Consider the following 20,705-nt stretch of genomic DNA (forward strand, 5'->3'; position numbering starts at 1 on the left):
CAAAATCTGAATACTTCTTCCATCACTGAGCATATTCCGTTCTATTATATTTTGTGTATAAACCCTTTCCATACCTACATCAATCACCAGATGGCAGCAAAACTCAAATTCAACCCAATCTATCTATCTATCTATCTATCTATCTATCTATCTATCTATCTATCTATCTATCTATCTATCTATCTATCTATCTATCTATCTATCTATCTATCTATCTATCTATCTATCTATCTATCTATCTATCTATCTATCTATCTATCTATCTATCTATCTCAAATCCAAATGCAATGACAAAAGTACACATATAAAGTGCCGATGCAACTATAACGTTACACAAATACATATTTATCAAAAGGATAAGACAGGAAGCTTTATAGTAAAAATAAATAAGTATATAGAGAGGGACATGCATTATTTTAAAATAAGAGTTTTCAAGTAATTTCAGCCTATACTTTTAAAGGTTTTAAGAATTGTTTGGGTCTGGGATCAGCTTAAATATAATGTTGGGATATAGCTGAATATAAAGAGTTAATATTTCTATTATGTATGACCATTTCACTTTATGTTTGGAATTTGCTGAAAATTACAAATGGTTGAACTAAAATATATACTTTTGTTACTGTAATAAATTGTTTAATAAAATTAAACAACACGGCATTTTACAATTTTTTCTAGATACAATTAATAATGAATAATACATAATGAAAAGAAAATTATATTTTGGTTTGCATGAAAAAAATTAATAAAATGATTTAAACATCACAGGAATAATTCATATTCAGTCTATATCTTTCCAGATCAGGCTTGAAAACGTTGTATAAGTTACAATGAATACATTATTTGTCGGATATTATCAATGCCTTTTTTTAAGTCACCCAAACTATGGATACAAATGGCTCATGCAGACAATCCCGACGTAAAGGGCGACGGGTCAGTATATATGTGCCATACTGCGCATGCGTCAATTGGGACCGTGCCCAGCCCACATTGTCACTGTTGCTTTAACCAAAGTGCTTCAGTCGCCTTCAGCCAGCCAGCAGACCTGTCTGTCCTCACTGCCCTCTCGTCCTGTCAGTTATGAAAAATATACATTTTAAGGACTTCTTCTGGGTAAGTGTCTGTTTTGGGTTTATTGCATAATGGTTATTTTCAATAATATGTAAAAAAAAAAAAAAAAAGTAACACTATCTCGGAAAAAACAATCACGAAAAGGACGTGTTTTGCTAATTGTAGCTAATTTCTCAACTTTTCAATGGAGTTTCTCTTTCCATTCAAGTGGAAATTAGAAATGTTTTGGCCTCATCAAATAAGTTCCAACTCCCCTCTTGGTAGGTGATGTGTACAGTGGTTAAAGAATATACTTAATTACAAGTACTAATAATAATACTGAACTGTAAAAATAGTCAGTTAAGTAAAGAAATACTTAAAATAAATAGCATGTTATTGTTGTAGTAATCTACTTGGTTTACTGTTGGGTAGTATAATCTATAGCAATGTGTCATGTTCTATGAACTGATTTTGTGTTTTGCATGTCTTGTTGCAGATATTTATCTTCAACCTATCTAGTAGAATAGCTGTCAGATAAATGTAGTGAATTAAAGAACAATATTGAATATTGAAATGTAGGGGAGTAGTATAAAGTGACCTAGAATGGAAATACTCAAGTAAAGTACCTACAAAAAGAGAGCTGTGCTTAAGTAAACACTCTTAATTACCATTCCACCACTTTCTTTATAAAAAAAAGTAAATCTCCCTATAGACTCTGGTATAATTGAATAAGTGATGCAGTTACATGGCTTCATATCTGTTGATAAGTCAATAACCCGCTGATTTTGACATCTGCAAGGTGAGGATGATTACAGGCTGGTACCCTCAGCTTACCTAAATCATGGAGAAGTACAATTCAAAACATCAATTTCCATCTCTGTGTCAAAGACCTGAACGTTTAAGTGTTTATTTATGGCGTCGTCTTGGGAGCACGATTGTGAGAATCGAGACGGAGCTCAGTCGAGTCTTCTCACAGAGTGGAAGTAGAGCTGGTGGTGGTGGTGGTAGCACAGCAGCTAGTCCACTGAGGTCCGTCTGGTATCTGTTATCAAGTAATAATATCCTAAAAACATATATCCACACACTGGACATATAATCTAAACAAGTAATCCCCACTTTACTAGAATTTCTAAATCCGAAGAAGGTGACCAGAATGAAATAGTGTCCATGTTATTGACAGAACTCTGACCTGACCTCCACTGGTGGCTATGAAGCAATCATCCAGTATCTCAATGATGGCAAGAGGACATGCAAGGAGGTGGAGGACTTCATGAAGGCCAGGTAATGCCATCATCTATATCAATATCAGAATCAGATTTATTGTGTGAGTGTGTGTGTGTGTGTGTATATATATATATATATATATATATATATATATATATATATATATATATATATTGATACAGTTAGAGTGAACTGTTTGAACTGAACAGGAAGGAAGTTGAGTAAATTAACGCTAGAACATTTCAAGTGTTAGTGGACATCTAGAAATAAAAGACTGCGGTGGCAAAAGGATTGACTGAAGGTTCTTAGTTCCCATGCAGACGCATCAGAAATATATAATATAAAGTAGGCTTTAGTGACACTAAGGTGACGAAGGAGAGAATAAAACAACGGGAGTTTCACTGACCGCATTGGAATCAGATGAAGAAGAGCATACACAAAGTTTCTCATTTCACATTTCAGAAAATGTCAAGAATGTTATAGCAGGCTGTATTTAGTAGGTCTGTAATATAATGTGAAGTTTGAGTCTACAATCGGTCAATGTTGTGGTATAAAAAGCTGCTGTGTATAAACCTGAAATTACATAATTAAATGACAGAAAGCTTCATATTAACTAGTTTCTACACACCAGAATAATTGTTTCTTACATTTATTGCATTTTAAATGAACAGCCACGCTCAAGTTTGATGATCTATATTCTGATCTGGAAGGGTTTTCCTACTTTAATATTCAATCCAAAGGTGAATCAGTATTTTTCCCTGCACACTGCTGCATTGTGGGAGACCAGTTTAAATAGATTATTCTTAGAGGAGGAACAGAGCAAGTGTCTGTTTAACAGAATATAGATACATGTTACAATGGAGAGACATTTGAATTTAGATTTCCTCTTTCCTCATGTGATAAGGTATCTCTCTCTCTCTCTCTCTCTCTCTCTCGCACACACACACACACACACACACACACACACACACACACACACACACACAGTGTTGGCAAGTTGGCAGCCAATAGGATACAGTACATCCTGTATATTTATTAAAGTATAATAAAAACACACACAATTCAAGAGTTCCCCAAATACTGTAACACACTTATCTCAGTGTCACACTCACACACAAAAAACACGTAAGAAACCTAATTTATTGCAGTCAATTTAGGTAGATGCATGGAACATGTATAAATGAGTATGAATACATAATAAATATACACAAATAGATAATATTTAGAATAGAAATAAAGCAAATATGTGAAGATTATAGAAATGATTGAACATAATGTATTGTGGACATAAAATGTGCATCATATATACTTTAGATTTACAGAAGACAATACTAAAAATATACATTTTAAAGGTGGCGCTTTGTCCTTCGTCATTTGTGCAGAAATGCATGCGGACATTTACACCAGATGTTCACACCAAATGGTATGAAGACACATGTGTGGTGACACAGAAAGCCGCTGTGGTGTATTCTGCAAATTGCCACTAGTTATTTCCGTTTCTGTGGATTTCATGATTATCCAAACTTAATAGATAAAAGGACAGAGAATTAATTTCATTATAAATAACAAATTAGTCCCAACAGTTATTTCCTGGTTTCCTTTCAAACATGTGTGAATACTTTTGATTTTTTACTCACATTTAACAGGCAGCAAGGCTGTTTTTAATCTGTACTTGTGTAATATAATATAATTGAAATGTAAATGTCGTCATACATTCATATTTCCGTTATATATCCATCTGTCCTTTTCTAAAAATATCCACCGGCTGAAATTAATGACCGAGTTGTGTATGTATGAAAACTAGTAACAATGCATCACGGATGCCATGTAAATGAATTAGCAGCATAAAGGGTTCCTCTGTTTGTTCTCTAACGTTCTGTGCTTCTGGTTGTCTCTTTCAGGGCAGCAGTCGAAGAGAAGTACGCCAAAGATCTCCTCGGTTTGTCCAAGAAGGTGTGTGGACACAATGAGATGAAGTAAGCCACCTCAGTGTTGAGACGCTGTTATCATGGGTTTGACCACATCTATTTACAGAGAGCCTCAGAAAAGTCTGTCTCTGCAGAACTGACATTCACACCTATTAGTTCAGATGCAGACAGACGGGTGAAGGCAGACCACTTTGACCCTGGGGTTCACAGTTTAAAGGAAGAAATGTGCTTTTGCTGCAATAACTTAATCATGTTCTCAGATTGTGTGTGTCCGCGTTTACATGTTGTGTTGCGGCTTCAGCGAGTCTAGTTCCCATTCTGTTACATGCCCAGTGTGACTGCTGTTGGTTTCTGTTTCTAAAGAGGAAGGAGGGAGAGAGGGGAAACTAGCTTATTACCTTGGTACCCATAATCCTGTTTACATTCAGTGTTTCTCACCAAAAAAGCATGATGTGGATTCACGAGTATCGAGTATCTGCAGGTCTTGGAAGACAAAAAAAAAAAATCACTTTTGAATTCAGAGTTTTTTCCCCCATGTTTTAAATAGTGTTTTGTTTACATCAATGTTTACGTCCTCGCACTCTTCTTATACCTGTCTTTGTTTCCACTTTGCTATGAGTCTTTGCACATTATGGCCTCCTACTTTTAGTTGTGAAATGGTCCGCTTTGTGAACAATACACGCAAATCCAGTGAAATCCCTCTGTAATCTTTCCTTTTCTTTTTCAAGCACATTAAAACGATCCCTGGACATGTTCAAATTACGTAAGTACTTTTTTGTACATTTTTGAATAGCGACTCCTTTTTTCGGAATATACTGTACATCATGTTTCTACTATTGCAGAGACTGAACATGTGAGTCTATCGCACTTACAACTGGCGCAGAGTATGAGGGAGGAGGCCAAGAAACTGGAAGAATTCAGAGAAAGACAAAAGGAAGCGAGGAAGAAGGTTTGTCGGTTTTATAATATCGGCACCGCGATGCACCGAGCGGACGGTGGCGCCTGTGCAAGTTGTTGACTCGATGCAACGTTGTCGTTTCAGATGGAACAGCAGATGGATGCTCTCCACAAACAGAAGTCTTCACATTTCAAGAAGACAATGGATGTAAGTCCAAATTGAAATGCAGAGTTAACTATTTACAGGCTCAACATAAAATGGTCCCTTTCAAACTTTCCCTCAATAACTTTTCTGTTTCTTTTCCTTTCCTTGTCAGCTGAGCTGATTAGCATCAATCATACACAGTAACTGGCCAGGATACTCTGCTATCTATACATTTAAAAGTCTTAAAGTGGTAGTACCACTCCTATTTTAGTCCATTCGTGGTTCATGTCAAAGGAGTTTCCGTTTTGTTCTGAAAACGATAAAAATGCATGTTATCCCATGACTTTTCTTCTTCTTTGGATGAGGAAGTTGTGTTGACTAGGCTGGGAAGTTAACAAAAGCGTCATTTAATACAATGAAAGTCATTGCCAAAAGAAGAAGTACTTGTGCAAGATTTAAATAAAAATTAAATGAGCATGAGGTAGAGCTGTCGTTCGTGCTTCTGCCTTTCTTTACTGGTTTCCTCAATGTTTTGCCTCTTCCATTGTTTGTGGTGACGAACAGTTTACAATGTATTAAAGAGCTCTGATGCTAACTGCTAACTGCTAACTGTGATGCTGTCCCCAGTCCAAGAAGACATACGAGCAGAAATGTCGAGATAAAGAGGAAGCCGATCAGAACGTGAACCGAAACACCAACACCAACAACACCAAGCACATGGAAAAGGTGCGGCGCAGCAAAGTGGTGCTTGTCACTCATGGAAGATGAATGTGTTTGGACAAAGAATGAAATATATAATTGGAATATTGATTTTATCCAGGATTTACATTGAGTTTGTGTTTTCAGCCTATTTCAGAATCGGAGAAGGTTTATTGCCAAATGTGTTTGCGCATACAAGAGATTTTGTGTTTGTGATGGGTGCTCAACTATAAACAGTACAATATTATAAAGATATAATTAAACATAAAAGTGTATTGTATGTACAATAGAATATGAAAAACAAACAAACAAGTATATACGAATATGTTCAAATATGTCTGTTATTAAGTGAGTGTTTAAAGTGTAGAGTTGTAGACACGCAATAGTAATTTTAAAGGCTAAATAATGTAAATATTATAAATAATAATAATAGTTGTTAGTTGCAATCTTAAAGAGGATATAAAAGAACATAGCGGCACTTATTTACACACCAGAGTGCTGTTAGCACACTGCCAGAAGTCATTATTCATAATGTTGTAAAATACTTTGTGATTTCCAGAAATGTGTTCTGATGAGTCCGATCTTGAGTGCGTTGTAGAAAATGTTAGTGTTCGAACAATTAAATGGTTTGTCTTTGTCCCTCAGACTTCTATGCACTGTGTGTATCAGAGGCACCAGATTGACGATGTTCCTATAATTTGTTTGACCTTTGACCTGCTGTTGAAGACTTCAACCTCAAGTGTTCTTCATTTATCACCTTTCAGCTCTCCACAAAAGCACAGAATGCAAAACAGACTGCAGAAGAAGCAGGTAAGTTCACAAAAAGAAACATCTTCAGCACGTCGTGTGCTGGGTGCCTTGTTTGGGTATTTATACGACATTGTTACTGTTTGATGTCTGTGTTTGATTGGCAGACAGGTTATACCATCAGAATGTGACCATAGTGGGAAGGATTAGAGATGAATGGCAGAAGGAACATGTCAAAGCCTGTGAGGTGAGGCTGTTTGGTTGGATCCCAAACGTTTGAATTTAACACACATCATGGAAATGACGTCATGTTTTTGTTCTGTTTTCCTTCACAGATGTTCGAGAAACAGTCAGTGGAGCGCATTAACTTCCTTAGAAACACAGTCTGGACCCACCTCAACCAGCTCTCCCAGCAGTGTGTGACCAGTGATGAGGTGAGGCCCACAGTTACAGGGACTGTAAAGCTGCTGTAATCAGTCTTATGATAATCATTTATATGGGTTGTTAAGCTGTTAAGCAGACAGACACAGTTGGCAGAAGTGACATGAGAGGGTGGAGCTAAGTACAACACGGAATAAGAATTTTTCTAGGTATCCAAAATGGTTACGATTGACTTTCATTAAAACCTTTTAAAAACCGACTTATTTTTTAGGCCTCTGCTCGAAATAGCATACCCAAACTAAAAAGGGTGTGTCTCCTCTACCACAAAGGCTATTTGAATAATGTTGGTCTTATAATAATGGGCAACCCGTGTGAGCTTTTGTTCAGATGTGTAAATATTAGTATATATGTTCCTGGTTAGGAGTAAATAAAGATGAAACACAGAAAGAATAGAAGTTTCAGGTTCGGCTAGAAAAAAAAAGAAGCATTTTCATGGATGATTATCTCTTGGAAGGATGCAGTGCAAAGGTCTAAACCCCACCCAGATCATAGCACGATATGTGAACAGTCTCTCTGCAAAGTGTGACTTTGAAAAAGTGAAGCCGAACAAAGTTAGAGAGGTTTTAGTCCAGAGAATTTAGGCGAGGTCTCCAAAATGGGCATTTGGGCACATTTGGGCACCATCTGTGCAATTTGAATTTTCTCATTGTACCAAACCATATATTTCACTTGTATATTACTTATGGTGTTCAATACATTGAAATACAGCAGACTTTGGCTTCTATAAAAAAAGGACTCCTGACAAAATGATGATTATGATATTTAATAATAATTCTTTTAGTTGGTGTTTGAGTTGTGTTGAAATGGCTTACTAATTCTTGTAGCCCAAGTTCTGTTGTATTGATGTTGTACATCAATATATTTGCTCATGTTTATTGTGATGTTTTACACAGTTTAACCATAATGTGTCAATTATTAAAAGTGTTCAAGTTGTAAGACGAAAACACGGACAACTCCCAGACTGGATAACGTCGTAATAGCAACCTGTCAATCACAAGGTAGCCACGCCCTGAACATAACCTGCCTTATCATGTATCTTACTCTCAATAGGAGTTATATTTACTAAACGAACGTTGTGCAATGTTTACTGAGAGGAAGTCATTTTCTCATAGACTTCTATACAATCACACTTCTTTTTGCAACCGGAGGATGGAGGAGTCGCCTCCTCCGGTTGCCAGTAAAGAGAATTTTAGTTGAAGACACTTCTGCATTGGCTGCACTTTTCAGACCTGGAGGTTGCTGTCTGGTTTACAGCTTGTTGTGCTGCCCCTAGTGGCCAAATCCATGCAGGTGTAAAGTAATAGGCGAACAAAGAAAAAGTCCTTAACAAACTTTCAAGCATTTCTATAAAACATTGCTTAATTGGACTCTGACCTTGTTTTACTGTCTGTCTCTCTGTGTGTGTGTGTGTGTGTGTGTGTGTGTGTGTGTATAGCTGTATGAGGATGTGAGGAAGTCCTTGGAGCAGTGTAATGTCCAGGAGGACATTGAACACTTTGTCAACCTCAGGCAGACCGGTGACAAACCACCAGGTATGAATTCAGGAGTACTCCTTCCCAAAACTGTGCTGTTAATAATTAACCGGTGCTAGAATGCGGAAAGCACACGTTCACAGGAAGGTACACACATGCACTGTTTGGTCAGTTGTTCAGTATGTGAAACAATCTTAATTGTTCTCTCTCAACAGCTCCGGTTATGTATGACAACTTCTACAGTGGCCAGAGGCCTCCAGCTGTAGCTCCACCCACTCGACTGCCTCCACCAATCATCAGGTAAACGAAGAAGAGAGCGCTGCCAGCTGTCTGTTTATCCATGGATCCATCTATCCTTCCATTTCATATTTCAGCCACAGTTACCGACTTATTGTTTACCTCGTTTTGTGAATTTGCAGGAGGGGGCCTTTACCTGATCCGACAAACAACAGCGTGGGTATGTTTGTGTGCTTTTATTTAGATGCATTGTATAGTGTGTTGCTTATTGGGATCATGTAGCTAAAGAGGCATGCTACTTGGCGAACATACCGTAAATACCGGGTTTCCATGGCAACGCTTACCCACCTTTTGGTGCCTTTTATCGTGTATTGATAATTGTCCCATGTACAACGTACACCTTCCGGCTGTGGGTGTGAAACAAAAGTGGGTTTGAGGTTTGTGGCTTTGTTATCAACTGTATAGTTTCTGCACGCTTCTGATTTTCATACTTAACCACCTCATTTTGTTTAATCTTTGATATGATTGCAGAAGCAATCTACTCAACGGTGCAGGACGCGGGGTACAGCGTTATCCAATACTAGCATGCAGATCTGCTGGAGAAGTTATTGGACATCCCGTGCAGCGCTGCAGCTGAGACGTTACAGAAGTCTCATCAGTTCCTCTTTTTACAATCAGGTCGCACCAGATGGAAACGAGTGTCATTACATATGCGTACATACATATTTTTAGACACGGTTCTGTGGTATTTTCAGTTTTATAATGAGAACAGTAAATTAAGTGTTTTGTGCTGTTCTTATTATAAAAATAATACACAATGTTATTGTGTATTCTTTAATTGTTAAATAAACAGGCTAAAATGAGGACTTTAGCTCAGTACAATTAGAAAAGAAATAAAACAGTGCAGTTAAGGTAATTGCCGTCGAGATATAGAGCCTATTTACTGTGTTTACATTGTTCAAGGCTCTATCTTCTAGATAATTACATCTTAACGTAGCTTCCGTTCTGTATTTATTTGTTTGTGGAGCTATGCTTTTCTCAAATAATTAAATAGAGATTCACAAAATCAGGTAAACTGAGATTTGCTTACTTGTTTTCATTTACGCTCTGAAAAACGTATGATTCTAAGACTCACACACTCATTTACCGACAGTGAGCAGAATGTAAATTGCTAAAGACCTCGTCTAGCTTATTTCTTTCCATGAAAGTCCTGTTTTCTGATATTCAACCTGCATAATGCCAGTTTGACAGTTTTATGCGCTGGACAACCGGCTAATTTTCTATTGTAAGAAAGGTAGATTCAGTTCTCTGCCCTCGATTTACTATCAAGTAATTCAAATGTGTGACGATGACATTCAAAATGTTCCTAATACTTGAGGAGGATTGTTAGAATATTTGCACCTTGAGTATACTTTATTTATGTGAACACATCACTTGCAGAAATTGCTACAAGCTGTGATTAATTCTGAAACTGGAGAACTACAAGGATTAAACAGCATTTCACTGTGCAACTGACCTGATGTTGTTGTTGTTTTTTTACAAATAAAAAAGTACCTTTATTCCTCATCCACACCTGTTATTTATTATTTAAGACCGCACTTTATTTTGAATATTAACCATGACACAATGAAAGATTCCAATAAAAATGTGTACAGCTTTATTTCCACCTCCATTTGTCAACACAATCTTCTACTTTTATCTCTTTCAAATTCCCACATTTGTTTTGGCATTTCATACGATACAGTCCTCAATGTGAGTAAGAGTTCTCGGTAAGCATCAGTTCATCTTCAGGATGTCCACGTCGATGGTGGAAGAAAAGGTATTGCTGGAGGTTCTTCAGGGGCAATCGGATCCTTTGCTGGTCCCATATCACTCTGATTTGATCAGATCCAGAATTATATGGATGGTCCTCTCACCTACATTAGACAAGAAGGTTTGATCTAGTAGTAATATTGTATTTCCACATAAAAGAAGCACTGCTTAGCCATGCCTTAATAAACAGAAGAGAGCAACATGCCTTCTGTCTATTAACTACTGTCAAGAATGGATGAAAACACTTTCAGTATTTAGACTCATTTTTCTCGTGATTTTTCAGGTTTTACAGTACAGCCTTTGAACAAAAGTGGGAATTTGTCGTGTTGCGCTGCTTGTGTTCACCTTCAAGACTCATCCTCGGGTTCTCCAGCTTCTTTTCCAGCAAAGAGTCCATCAGCTTCCTCAGGTGTTTGAAGATCACGCCAATCCGCACAGGAGCCTTTAAGCAAAATGGATTGAATTAAACAAAACTTGGAAAAACATCCATTTCCTTCGCCTACAAAGTCATGGACGGCTCTGACGACTCATGAGCAAACCCCGGTGACCTCTGACCTGGAAGTGGATCCACCCATCTAGGGAGATGAGCCTTTCTCTGTGCTGGATATCGATGTCGCCTCCGAACAGCAGCATGGGGAAGGGAGATATCAGAGTGGTGTCTCGCAGGTAGATCTTCGTGTATTTCACCTGTGGATGAACATGTATTATATTATTAGCAAAAATGTGACCGGGAGATGAGCAGACGTCACACACACACACACACACACACACACACACACACACACACAGTCTCTTCCCTCATACCTTCTCCTGGTAAAGCAGCCAGCCGTGTGTCTGCAGGTTGCGGTTAACGGACGAGGGGTGGACCTGAGCCTTGCCTTGGGGCGTCTCCACCGTGCAGGCCACTCGCTCGAGCACATCCACAGAGGGGGTGCACAAGACCCGGGCCACGCTGTCGTAGAGCCCCGCCGCCAGCACCGCGTTCAGGACGGAGATCTGCTGCTTGGACAGCGCCGCCCCCGCCGCCGCCGCCGCCACTTGTGGCTTGGAGCGAGACGACCAGAAACCCGCCTGCTCCATCATCTTCATCAGCTCGTGCTTCACACCCTTGGAAAAGCAGATGGATCAAACGCACAGGGGTTAGACGGGAGGTGGAGGCGAGCGATCATCTAAATGTGTGCACGTGTGCGTTACCTCTATTGTCATGAGCGCTGTGCGATTGAGGAAGTATTTTCTACAGAAGGACATTTCTGCCCTTTGTCCGTCCGTCCGGGAGTTCTTCCACCTTCAGAAAAATGGGTTATCAGAGAGGAAGATATTGAGCTATTAAGACTGATTTATAATAATCACAACTATTTGTTTCCTTTCTTTCTGAAAGACTTTGTAATTGTAATTTCTTAAGGGAACAGCTTCCTGGTGCTGGTTGGTACCAGTAAGACTTTTTCAGACCTTGTAAAGACCAGATAGAATTCAATTTGATATCTTTTTCACTATCACGTCCGACAAAGACAATAAGGCCTAAATTAATTATCTATTAAGTCAATTTATTGTAAGACTTTTTAATACCTTCTAAGGGCTGTATTTGACGGAACTGAATACAATGCTGTTCAAGACCTGAAGATAAAACCTGTAACACAGTTTGATTTGTACTGTTTGTACTTACTACACTACTTTGGCTCAGTTTGCATAAAATCTGAGAGGCTTTTAGAAATCCCCAAAAAGGCTCTTAAATAAAAGTCCAAAGTCCAAAGTCAGTGTTTGAAGTCAAACCTTTAAATGTTCCTACCCCAGATATGCATTATATATCGTCAGGTGATCAGAGTTGGCCAATGCCAGGGCGGCTTTGGCCAGGTTGGCTTCCTCCTTCCTGTTCATCGGTGTGGAGAAGGGAGACTTCTCTGAGATTGCTGCCGCGATGGTTGCCTGAAACAAATCTCTTCTTAATATGTAATGTAACCACGTACTATAGAGACATTAGTCTAAATAAAATACCAAGACATAATCCTCACACAACTACTCATCGATAGAGTGTTACTGAATAATAAGGCAGTGGGACATACTATGGGCTCCAGGCAGCCGAGGATAGCTCCATAGATGAGCATCTTGCCAATCTTCACATTGACGGGCAGACCCGCCAGGTGGTGTCCCAGAGGGGTGAGGAGATGATGTTCGGGGTGACACGCGCCGATCTTCCTCAGCAGGTTGACGGCGTTACTGACCGACTGGGGCTGAGGGGGATCCAGGGCCCGGCTCAGAAAGTCCTCTGGGGAGCCGTACTGACATTTCTACCGGAGAAAGAACGCCGTTGAACAGAAGCTTAAAAACAACGTTTCCTCAGTGGTAGAACTTAAAAAGGGTTTTGCCTCTTGTGAGTTATTTATTTATGTTTCTGTGCGCCCGAGTTTGTTTTTGTACCATGATATGAAGGCAGAGCTCCTCCAGTGGGACCCGTAGTATCTCTGGAATGGCGTAATCCATGAAGGAGTTAAACCTGAGGTCAAGAGGGTCAAACAAGAGCAGAACAGATCAGCACATGGCCAAAAACATGTGTTGTCTTTTTCTAATGACTACTTTATAACAGGAAATGACTGAATTATGACATCCGTACCTGAACTTTGGATAGAGCCTGAAGCAGAAGCCGTGTTGGACGCGTCCTGCTCTCCCTTGCCTCTGGAGGGCACTCGCTTTGGAGACAAAAGTTTCCACCAGGGAACTCATCTGGCTGCTCTCATGGTACCTGAACAACACAGTAGACTGGAGTTAATTCTTCACTTGTGTTTTTCCCATTACTGTAAATATTAGCCAGGCGGTATATTTTTTTTTTGGATAGGAATGTCCATCTGTTGGTGGTGCCACCTCTTTGGTCCAGACTGACATATCTCTTGGATGGATGCCATCCAGTTATCCATTGTTCCTAGATAATGTATTCTCAGGACTGATTCTTTGACTTTTCCAGTACCGTCACCATGAGGTTGAATTTTTACCATGTTAGCATCCGTTTGAACTTAATAGAAGATAATATCAAATACGATAACAACATTCTTTCCTGATATTGGTCCTGAGCCCTTACTTATTTTCTTTAGTCTTTCCGGTGTCGATGACAAACACAACGTCGGGGATAGTCACACCTGTCTCAGCAATGTTAGTCGACAAGACAATCTAAATAAGGCACAAAGCAGAGCATAGTAGAGTGTTAAAAAAAATATATATATATCTTTTTAAAACTAGCTAAATATTATTATTTAAATAATATTATTTTCTACGGTAATTTAAACGGAAATACAGCTCTATAAAAAAGACTTTCTTGAATCATACGGCATCACCTTGATTGTTCTATTTCTCAACGCTTTATTACACCACATTCAGAAGTACCTTTCTAAATCCAGCAGGTGGCACTGTGAAGGCAGCAGCCTGGTCCTTTGATGAGAGAGTGGAGTGGAGAGCAACGATCCTGTACCTAAAAGAGCCGATTATAAGTGGGAAAAAAAGAAATGTACCGTTTGTGTGCTTCACCATTCTGTGTTTGGTGCCGTACTATTACAGAAATAAGTCTTGCTTTTCTTTTGATGCTAAAAAGAGACTTGTTGCTGCTACTTTTATGTCTGTGATGGATTATGGTGATGTTTTATATATGCATCTTCTCAATGTCTTCACTCCTTAGATACTGTCTACCATGGAGCATTGTTCATAACCAATCTTAATGCTCTTACTCACCGTTGCTCCCTGTATGCTAGGGTTGGTTGGACTGCATTGTCCATCCGTAGACTGAATCATTGGCATGTCCTTATTAACAAGGCAATTCTTAACGTACTTCCATCTTATCTATGTACGTTAATTCATCAGAAAAATGCTGGAAGCTACCGTCTTCGCTCTGTGACACATGCGCAAGGCCTCCTCTTGCTATCTCTCCCTAACGTCCGTCTGGAAATGGGAAAAAGGGCTTTTAGGTTTGCTGCTCCTGCGGCTTGGAATTTGCTGCAGACTGATTTGGGTCTCTCTGTTTTTCTGACTGAGGTATGTGCACCTGAGTGAACTGGGATGTGATGACTTGAGTCTTAGTTTTGGTTTTACTCTCTTTTTTTTTTTACTGTCTGTCACTGTTTTATGTTGTACGTCTGAAACTTTGTTAAATGTGCTTTTGCCGTCTTGGCCAGGACACTCTTGTAAAAGGACATTTTTAATCTCAATGAGGCTTTTCCTGGTTAAATAAATAATAAAAATAAAAAAAATAAAAAGTGTATCATGGATTAGATCCGTTTGTGTATGTCACCTGTTTTTGTCCCTGAACCTCTTGTCTGAAGAAAGCAGGTCGTGGAGCTGCTGGATGTGAGCCAGACCCGGGAGGAACACGAGAACGGCTCCATCCATCACTGCAAATTGTGGGGATTTGTCTGGCAGAGTACAAAAATACAAAAATTTAGCACACGAGAGCTAAACATGCACGAGTATGTACTTTGTGCTGGCTGAAAACACGCATGCGTGTTATACCTAGATAGTCGATGAGGTCAACCAGTAAGTCCATATTGATCTTATTGGGGTTCATGTACTGCAGCATCTGCCGAGTCCTGCTGCTGAAGTGGTCTAGATCCGGACCCAGGTCCCAGCCGGAAGAGTCCCTCAATATCACCTCCTGTAACAGACGGAAGTGAGTAACATCCATGGCTAAAACTCCACTCCCACTCATACTGTATTCCTGCTGCAGAGAGCCAGCATTACCTGGTGCTGTCCTGTCTTGCCTCCTTTCTGTGTGATAGAGATGCTGACTTCCTCCTCATCTTCAAGAATTTTCTGGCAGTACTCCGAGTCCTTTTCCAAAACGTACCCCGTCTGCTCCACTATATCTTCTAAGTGGAACACCTAAAAATAAACACGAGATTGAAAATATCCCTAATATCCACGTCCAAAGCCTTATTATAAATTATGTATACAAGTAAACACAAGCTCCTCTTACCTCCACTGGGAAAGTCCTCCCGGGAATGCTGATCACTGGGCAGCGGTTGAAGTAGTTGGAGAACTTGTCACAGTCCACTGTGGCACTCATGAGGATGAGCTGCAGGTCGGATCTCCTCATCACAACATCTTTCAGAATGGTTAACAGGAAGTCTGACTGGACACTGCGCTCATGGACCTGAGAGGATGGAGGTAGGGATTGGATTGCAGTGCGTGTTTGTGTGTGTGTGTGTGTGTGTGTGTGTGTTTATGAGAAACCAAAAAAAAGGTGACAAACCACCAACTGGCAGAAAAATCTCTACCTGCAGTTAGTGGAAAAAGAAATGAGTGCACCTAAGGGTGGAGGGGACACTCACCTCGTCTACGATGATGTGCGTCAGGGAGCTGAGGTGTCTGTCGTGCTGGAGCTTCCTGAGCAGGACTCCAGTAGTGCAGTACAGCAGGCGGGTCCACTCCCCAGACTGATTCTCCATCCGGATCTGGTATCCACACAGCGACGACTGAAACACGATTTCAACATGAAACATATGCATTAAAGCAGGCTGCATTATGGTTTATACAGCAGGAAGATGTCTCTGTTAAAATGTATTCTCACCCTCGATCCCGGCCCATCCTCGCAGCCCATCTCCTGGCTGACTCTGCAGGCCAGGCTCATGGCGGAGATCCTGCGGGGCTGGGTCACCACGATGTTGCAGGGCTTCGCCTCCTTGCCTCCCGTTAACAGCTCCTCCAAGAGGAACTGAGGGATCTGGGTGCTCTTTCCACTGCCCGTCTCACCTGCCACCACCACCACAGGGTGTCGCTGCAGAGCCTCCAGGACCCGATACCGGTGTTGGAAGACAGGAAGCTGCTCTCGCTCTGCCTTGAAGGTTGAATGACTTGGGTTCAGTTGGTGCATCTTCAAGATTACAATATCTTGAATATGGTAAAGTACAATGCCTTGTGTTGTTACCTTTAGTTTGTGGGCCAGAGGGGACTTCTTCAGCTTCATTAAGATCTCTCTGGATGCCGCAAGAGCCCCTTCCCCCCTCCCTCTTTTCTCACTCTTGTCCTCCAGTTCTTGACCCGCCTCCCCAATATCAAGACCAGCCAGGTTCTCCCAGGACTCTTCAGGCTCTTCATCCCCAGCACTGACCAGCCCCAGCTGGCCTTGGGATCCAAACTCCTGGTCTTGGTTCTGGGCCTGCTGCTGTTTGAGTCTGGTCAGAAGCCGGGAGATGAACTGGTCTCGAGGTTTGTTGGCAGCAGTGCGACTCTCTTCCTTCTGCTGCTGCTCGCTGTCTCTCCACTCCAGCCACACGTCTCTGTAGGTCGGAGGGAGGAGCTGGTGTACCGACTGAGAGTGAACGGTTGGGAGGCATCGTGGTTATTACAGGAGGCTCGGGATTAGAATGACAGAAAGTCTGCCTGGTTACATGTCTCACCTGTCCTTTAATCAGGGTGTAGAGGGCCAGTGTGGCGGCCAGATGTTGAGCCTGCATGCTGTCCTCCGTCAAGATCGTTGGACAAACTTCAAGAACATCTTCGGTCCTTTGCACACGCACCCTGTTGGATGCAAAGACATCAAATCAATACAAAATATTTCCAGCTGTATATTCTAAACAACAGAGTTAAAAAAAAAAAAAACTCAAATAGGACTACAGTCCACTACTGCAGGTTATTTAATTCAATAGAGACAGCACAAATGATTGTGTCTGACAATCTTTGTATACGGAAACAAGGACACAGAAACATGTACACACACACACACACACACACACACACACACACACTTACTTGGATCTCCAGTATCGACCGGCAGCGACCTTGTGGAAAGCCGGTGCCGGACTCTTGGGCAGATTCTTTCGGACCCAGTCTATGAGGAACTGCTTGGGAGACTTTCCTGTCCAGCTGCGAGCTGTGTAATCAAAATTGCGAATATCCTTTGGCTCGTTCTTTTTCGCAACTGGAGCTGGAAGAAAAAGGGAAATGTAAATCGTTTTAGTTTGTCATCGAACATTTGCAACCAAACTTAGTACAGAGAAAAACTTGTTCTCCACGAATGTTTAACATTTGTATCTAATGGTTTGATACAGACGTATATTAAATACTGATTCATATGGTTTGGCTATATGTGATCTCTGTGTATGCAGCATCTATACGAGTGGGAATAAACAGTATGTTGGGCTTGAATTACACGTTGAAGCCCAGTAAGTTACGTTTTATATTCACAACATCCTGTAAAACACTTTGAGCGTGTTCTGTTGAAGTCACTTGGCTCAGATGGATGCAAACCTTTCGCCGCAGGAGGGGCCTTTTCAGTTTGTTCAAATAAGTTTAAGCTGGCATCCGCTTTTTCCTCGGCGACAGGAAGTATCTTCTTGTCCTTCTGAGGCACGTCCACCACCTTTAGAGCTGGGTTGAACACAGGGTGGGACTCCAGTGGCTTCATTTCTGAAAACAGAATAATACATCAGTCAAAGGGGAGTTAGAATAAAGTGTTTAATCTCTGCAGGTAATTGTTAGAGCCCTCTCACCTTGCTGTATGATGCGTATCCGGTCCTGTGCCATCCTCTGGCCCGCCTTGTCTCCCTTTGTCTTGGCAACAGCCGCCATTTCTTTTGCGTCATACAATTGCGCAGTAAGGGCCAAATACCTGTCGTTCTATACGGCGAAAAAAGCACACATGGTTACTACACTGTTCATCATTTGCTACACTGTCACCACTTCCGACAAAAGGCACAACTGAAAAAGGCCCATTACAGAGAGGAAATGAGGTAAATCCATATCGCCCTCAAATTACATGGGGAAAAAAGCAATAGTTTGATATTTTTGGCTTTGTCTGATGGTAAAACATCAACCTACCAGCACCTCTAAAGCTCACTAACTAATACGTAATGTCTTGTACTATTAATTCCTTTATAAATCCAAAAGTTCATCTAACGGTAGGCAGGAACATGAATAGGCATACTGCTCTATACTCCTGTAATTAAAAAAAGAGATCTTAATTTTAAATTGCTTTAATTTTACTTACTGGATCGAACTTTTCATCCAGTTCAGGGTTGTGTGTCTTCTTCCCTCTTTTGTCTTCCTCCTCCTGCTCCTCCTCCTCATCACTGCTCTGCTCTGCATACCGTAAAATCCAATCCTTCATGCTTGCAGCTTCATCCTTCTCTGTGGTCTGACAAACACAGAGTTTCGATTTAGTGTTACAGCACACATCTTTTTAGCCAACGCACTCTTGTAAACAGGCAAACAAACCTGGGTGGGCTCTATGCGGTTGTTGCTGGGTGCTTTGGGGCTCGGGGCTGCAGCTTTCTGCTGAGCAGGAGGCTGGAACTTGGGCCTGCTCTTCTGACTCTCCTCCTGCATCTGCTGGGTAAAACCTTCTGGCAGCTCCTCTGGGGGTAAAGACAGCGACTTAAGAAAGTGACATTTTAAACAGCCTCGTGTTCTCAAGAGCTGTATGGTGACGGCTGCTGACGCTTTAATACCATCTTTAAGGTTGAGGCAGAGCCAGTCGAGAGCAGAGTGGAGATCCCCTCCGTACAGCACACTACTCTTCATCGCCTCCTCAATGTGCTCTCTCTTAAAGCTGAACTTCTGCAGAGCCGTGTACAGGTCCTGCAAGCAAAAACAAGACAACCTGAATACAAACAGATCTGTATACGTGTGCACTAAGAGAGAGAGAAGAGAGAGATGATTTAGTTTTTACCAGCAACTTTTTGTTCGTAAGTCTGCCGGATATGGGCCCTTTGTCCCCATTCTCCTCTCTGAAGTCATTGATCAGCTTGATGATCTTCTTCTCTAGTTCAGCTTGGATGGCAACCTGTTTTAAAGGGTCACATCCACTTCATTGTCAACATTTTGAGTGCTTTTCAGCGTGAAACACACTTGATTATTAATATAGTAAGAACATGACCTTTACTTGGCATTGAGTGAGAGAGACAGATAAAGTACAGTGTTATGGTACTGTAACAACGACTTACTTTAAGAATGGACTTATCCGTGACTCCACCTGTGTCAACCTGGGCAGTGTTGGCAAGACTGTAGGTCTTTGGGGCTGGAGGAAGTACAAACAGAATTGTGTCACTTAGAAGCAATGTTTGTGGACGCGGAGCCCAGTGTCATGTTCTCCTAACCTTCAATTGTTTCAATACGCTTTATTTTCAAATTTCATGTTGACACATTTTTCTGCACAACCAAATAAATATGCATTCTGTTTTTTACACGATCTCTTTCGTCTGCAATTGTCTAATGAGCAGGCAACTGCACATCGCAAGTGTCCAGAGCCCTACGCTTGTTTACCCGTCTGACAAGCTGTCACAGCAAGATGGTGTCACACTACATAATATGAAATGTAGAAGAGAGAGAGAGAGAGAGAGAGAGAGAGAGAGAGAGAGAGAGAGAGAGAGAGAGAGAGAGAGAGAGAGAGAGAGGCGTATTTGAAGATGAATTTTGAAAGCTGTTGGTATTTTTTTACTTGACAAATTACTAACAATAAAAATACAATGAGATAACTGTAAGGGACTACATTGAGGTCCCATTTGCTAAATGTGTTCCAGTGAAATATGCATCAGCCTACACTAATAGATATCATCAATGCAATACGTGCATGATGAAGTCGCTGCATACAGGGTTGAGCCCAACAGTATGGACGCTTATATAATATAGCTTTAATTACATCCTGGAAAATAACCATATCAACAACATTGTTACGGTGTTTTTTTTCCTTTTCTTTCTTCTTACTATGAAACCAGTAGCCACATAATATCACCTTTTGACTTGTTCTCTTTCGCTGGTTTAGCCGGCTTGTTGTTGGCTGACTGTTTCGTCGGATCCTCCGCCGCCGCTGCAGCAGCAGTCCTGCCCGCTGCTGCTGATGGGGCCACTGAAGTAGCCGCTTGCACCGCCGATTTCTTCTTCTTTCCACCCATTAGATCACCAAACCACTGCCTGTCCGCAGCTCCTCTATGCGGCAATGTGATACCAAGTCATCGACAAAGGCTGGAAATGTTGTGGTTGAAGAATAGAGAGCAATATCAAAAAAATACGCTAACGTGTATTTCTCTCCTTATTCATGTCGGGTTGGGTAACTTTGAGACAATCCGGCTGCCGTACCGGAAA

At 40.9% G+C, this 20,705-nt stretch overlaps 2 protein-coding genes across 5 annotated transcripts; one reads left to right on the forward strand and one right to left on the reverse strand.

Annotated features, from left to right (window-relative positions):
- The first annotated feature begins 992 nt into the window (after nucleotides 1–992).
- Nucleotides 993–10,352, forward strand: pstpip2 (proline-serine-threonine phosphatase interacting protein 2). Of its 4 annotated transcripts, none has more exons than XM_034547356.1 (14): nucleotides 993–1,110; nucleotides 2,228–2,328; nucleotides 4,173–4,247; nucleotides 4,928–4,962; nucleotides 5,042–5,148; nucleotides 5,242–5,304; nucleotides 5,869–5,967; nucleotides 6,705–6,750; nucleotides 6,855–6,934; nucleotides 7,023–7,121; nucleotides 8,564–8,660; nucleotides 8,816–8,900; nucleotides 9,020–9,053; nucleotides 9,369–10,352. In XM_034547356.1, the coding sequence occupies exons 1-14, from the start codon at nucleotides 1,078–1,080 to the stop codon at nucleotides 9,567–9,569; spliced, it is 1,155 nt and encodes a 384-aa protein (XP_034403247.1). In that variant the 5' UTR covers nucleotides 993–1,077; the 3' UTR covers nucleotides 9,570–10,352. The 4 variants fall into 4 exon arrangements, with proteins under 4 accessions (XP_034403247.1, XP_034403249.1, XP_034403248.1 ...); XM_034547358.1 differs by having other exon boundaries at nucleotides 9,020–9,057; nucleotides 9,369–9,536; XM_034547357.1 differs by having other exon boundaries at nucleotides 9,020–9,480.
- A 125-nt stretch (nucleotides 10,353–10,477) lies between these two features.
- On the reverse strand, nucleotides 10,478–20,705 carry dhx29 (DEAH (Asp-Glu-Ala-His) box polypeptide 29). Its single transcript, XM_034546367.1, has 28 exons — nucleotides 20,356–20,705; nucleotides 19,568–19,641; nucleotides 19,294–19,407; nucleotides 19,073–19,202; nucleotides 18,840–18,979; nucleotides 18,613–18,759; nucleotides 18,116–18,242; nucleotides 17,874–18,032; nucleotides 17,376–17,550; nucleotides 17,024–17,144; nucleotides 16,552–16,935; nucleotides 16,195–16,461; nucleotides 15,956–16,099; nucleotides 15,601–15,777; nucleotides 15,366–15,506; nucleotides 15,138–15,279; nucleotides 14,920–15,040; nucleotides 14,022–14,106; nucleotides 13,720–13,808; nucleotides 13,258–13,386; nucleotides 13,065–13,140; nucleotides 12,710–12,934; nucleotides 12,436–12,572; nucleotides 11,844–11,934; nucleotides 11,454–11,756; nucleotides 11,205–11,336; nucleotides 10,995–11,091; nucleotides 10,478–10,753 (listed from the first exon to the last, which is right to left on the reverse strand). Exons 1-28 carry the CDS (start codon nucleotides 20,513–20,515, stop codon nucleotides 10,707–10,709), a joined length of 4,134 nt encoding a protein of 1,377 aa, XP_034402258.1. The 5' UTR covers nucleotides 20,516–20,705; the 3' UTR covers nucleotides 10,478–10,706.

This window comes from Cyclopterus lumpus, chromosome 12, assembly GCF_009769545.1.
Source record: "Cyclopterus lumpus isolate fCycLum1 chromosome 12, fCycLum1.pri, whole genome shotgun sequence".
NCBI classification, from domain to species: Eukaryota; Metazoa; Chordata; class Actinopteri; order Perciformes; family Cyclopteridae; genus Cyclopterus; species Cyclopterus lumpus.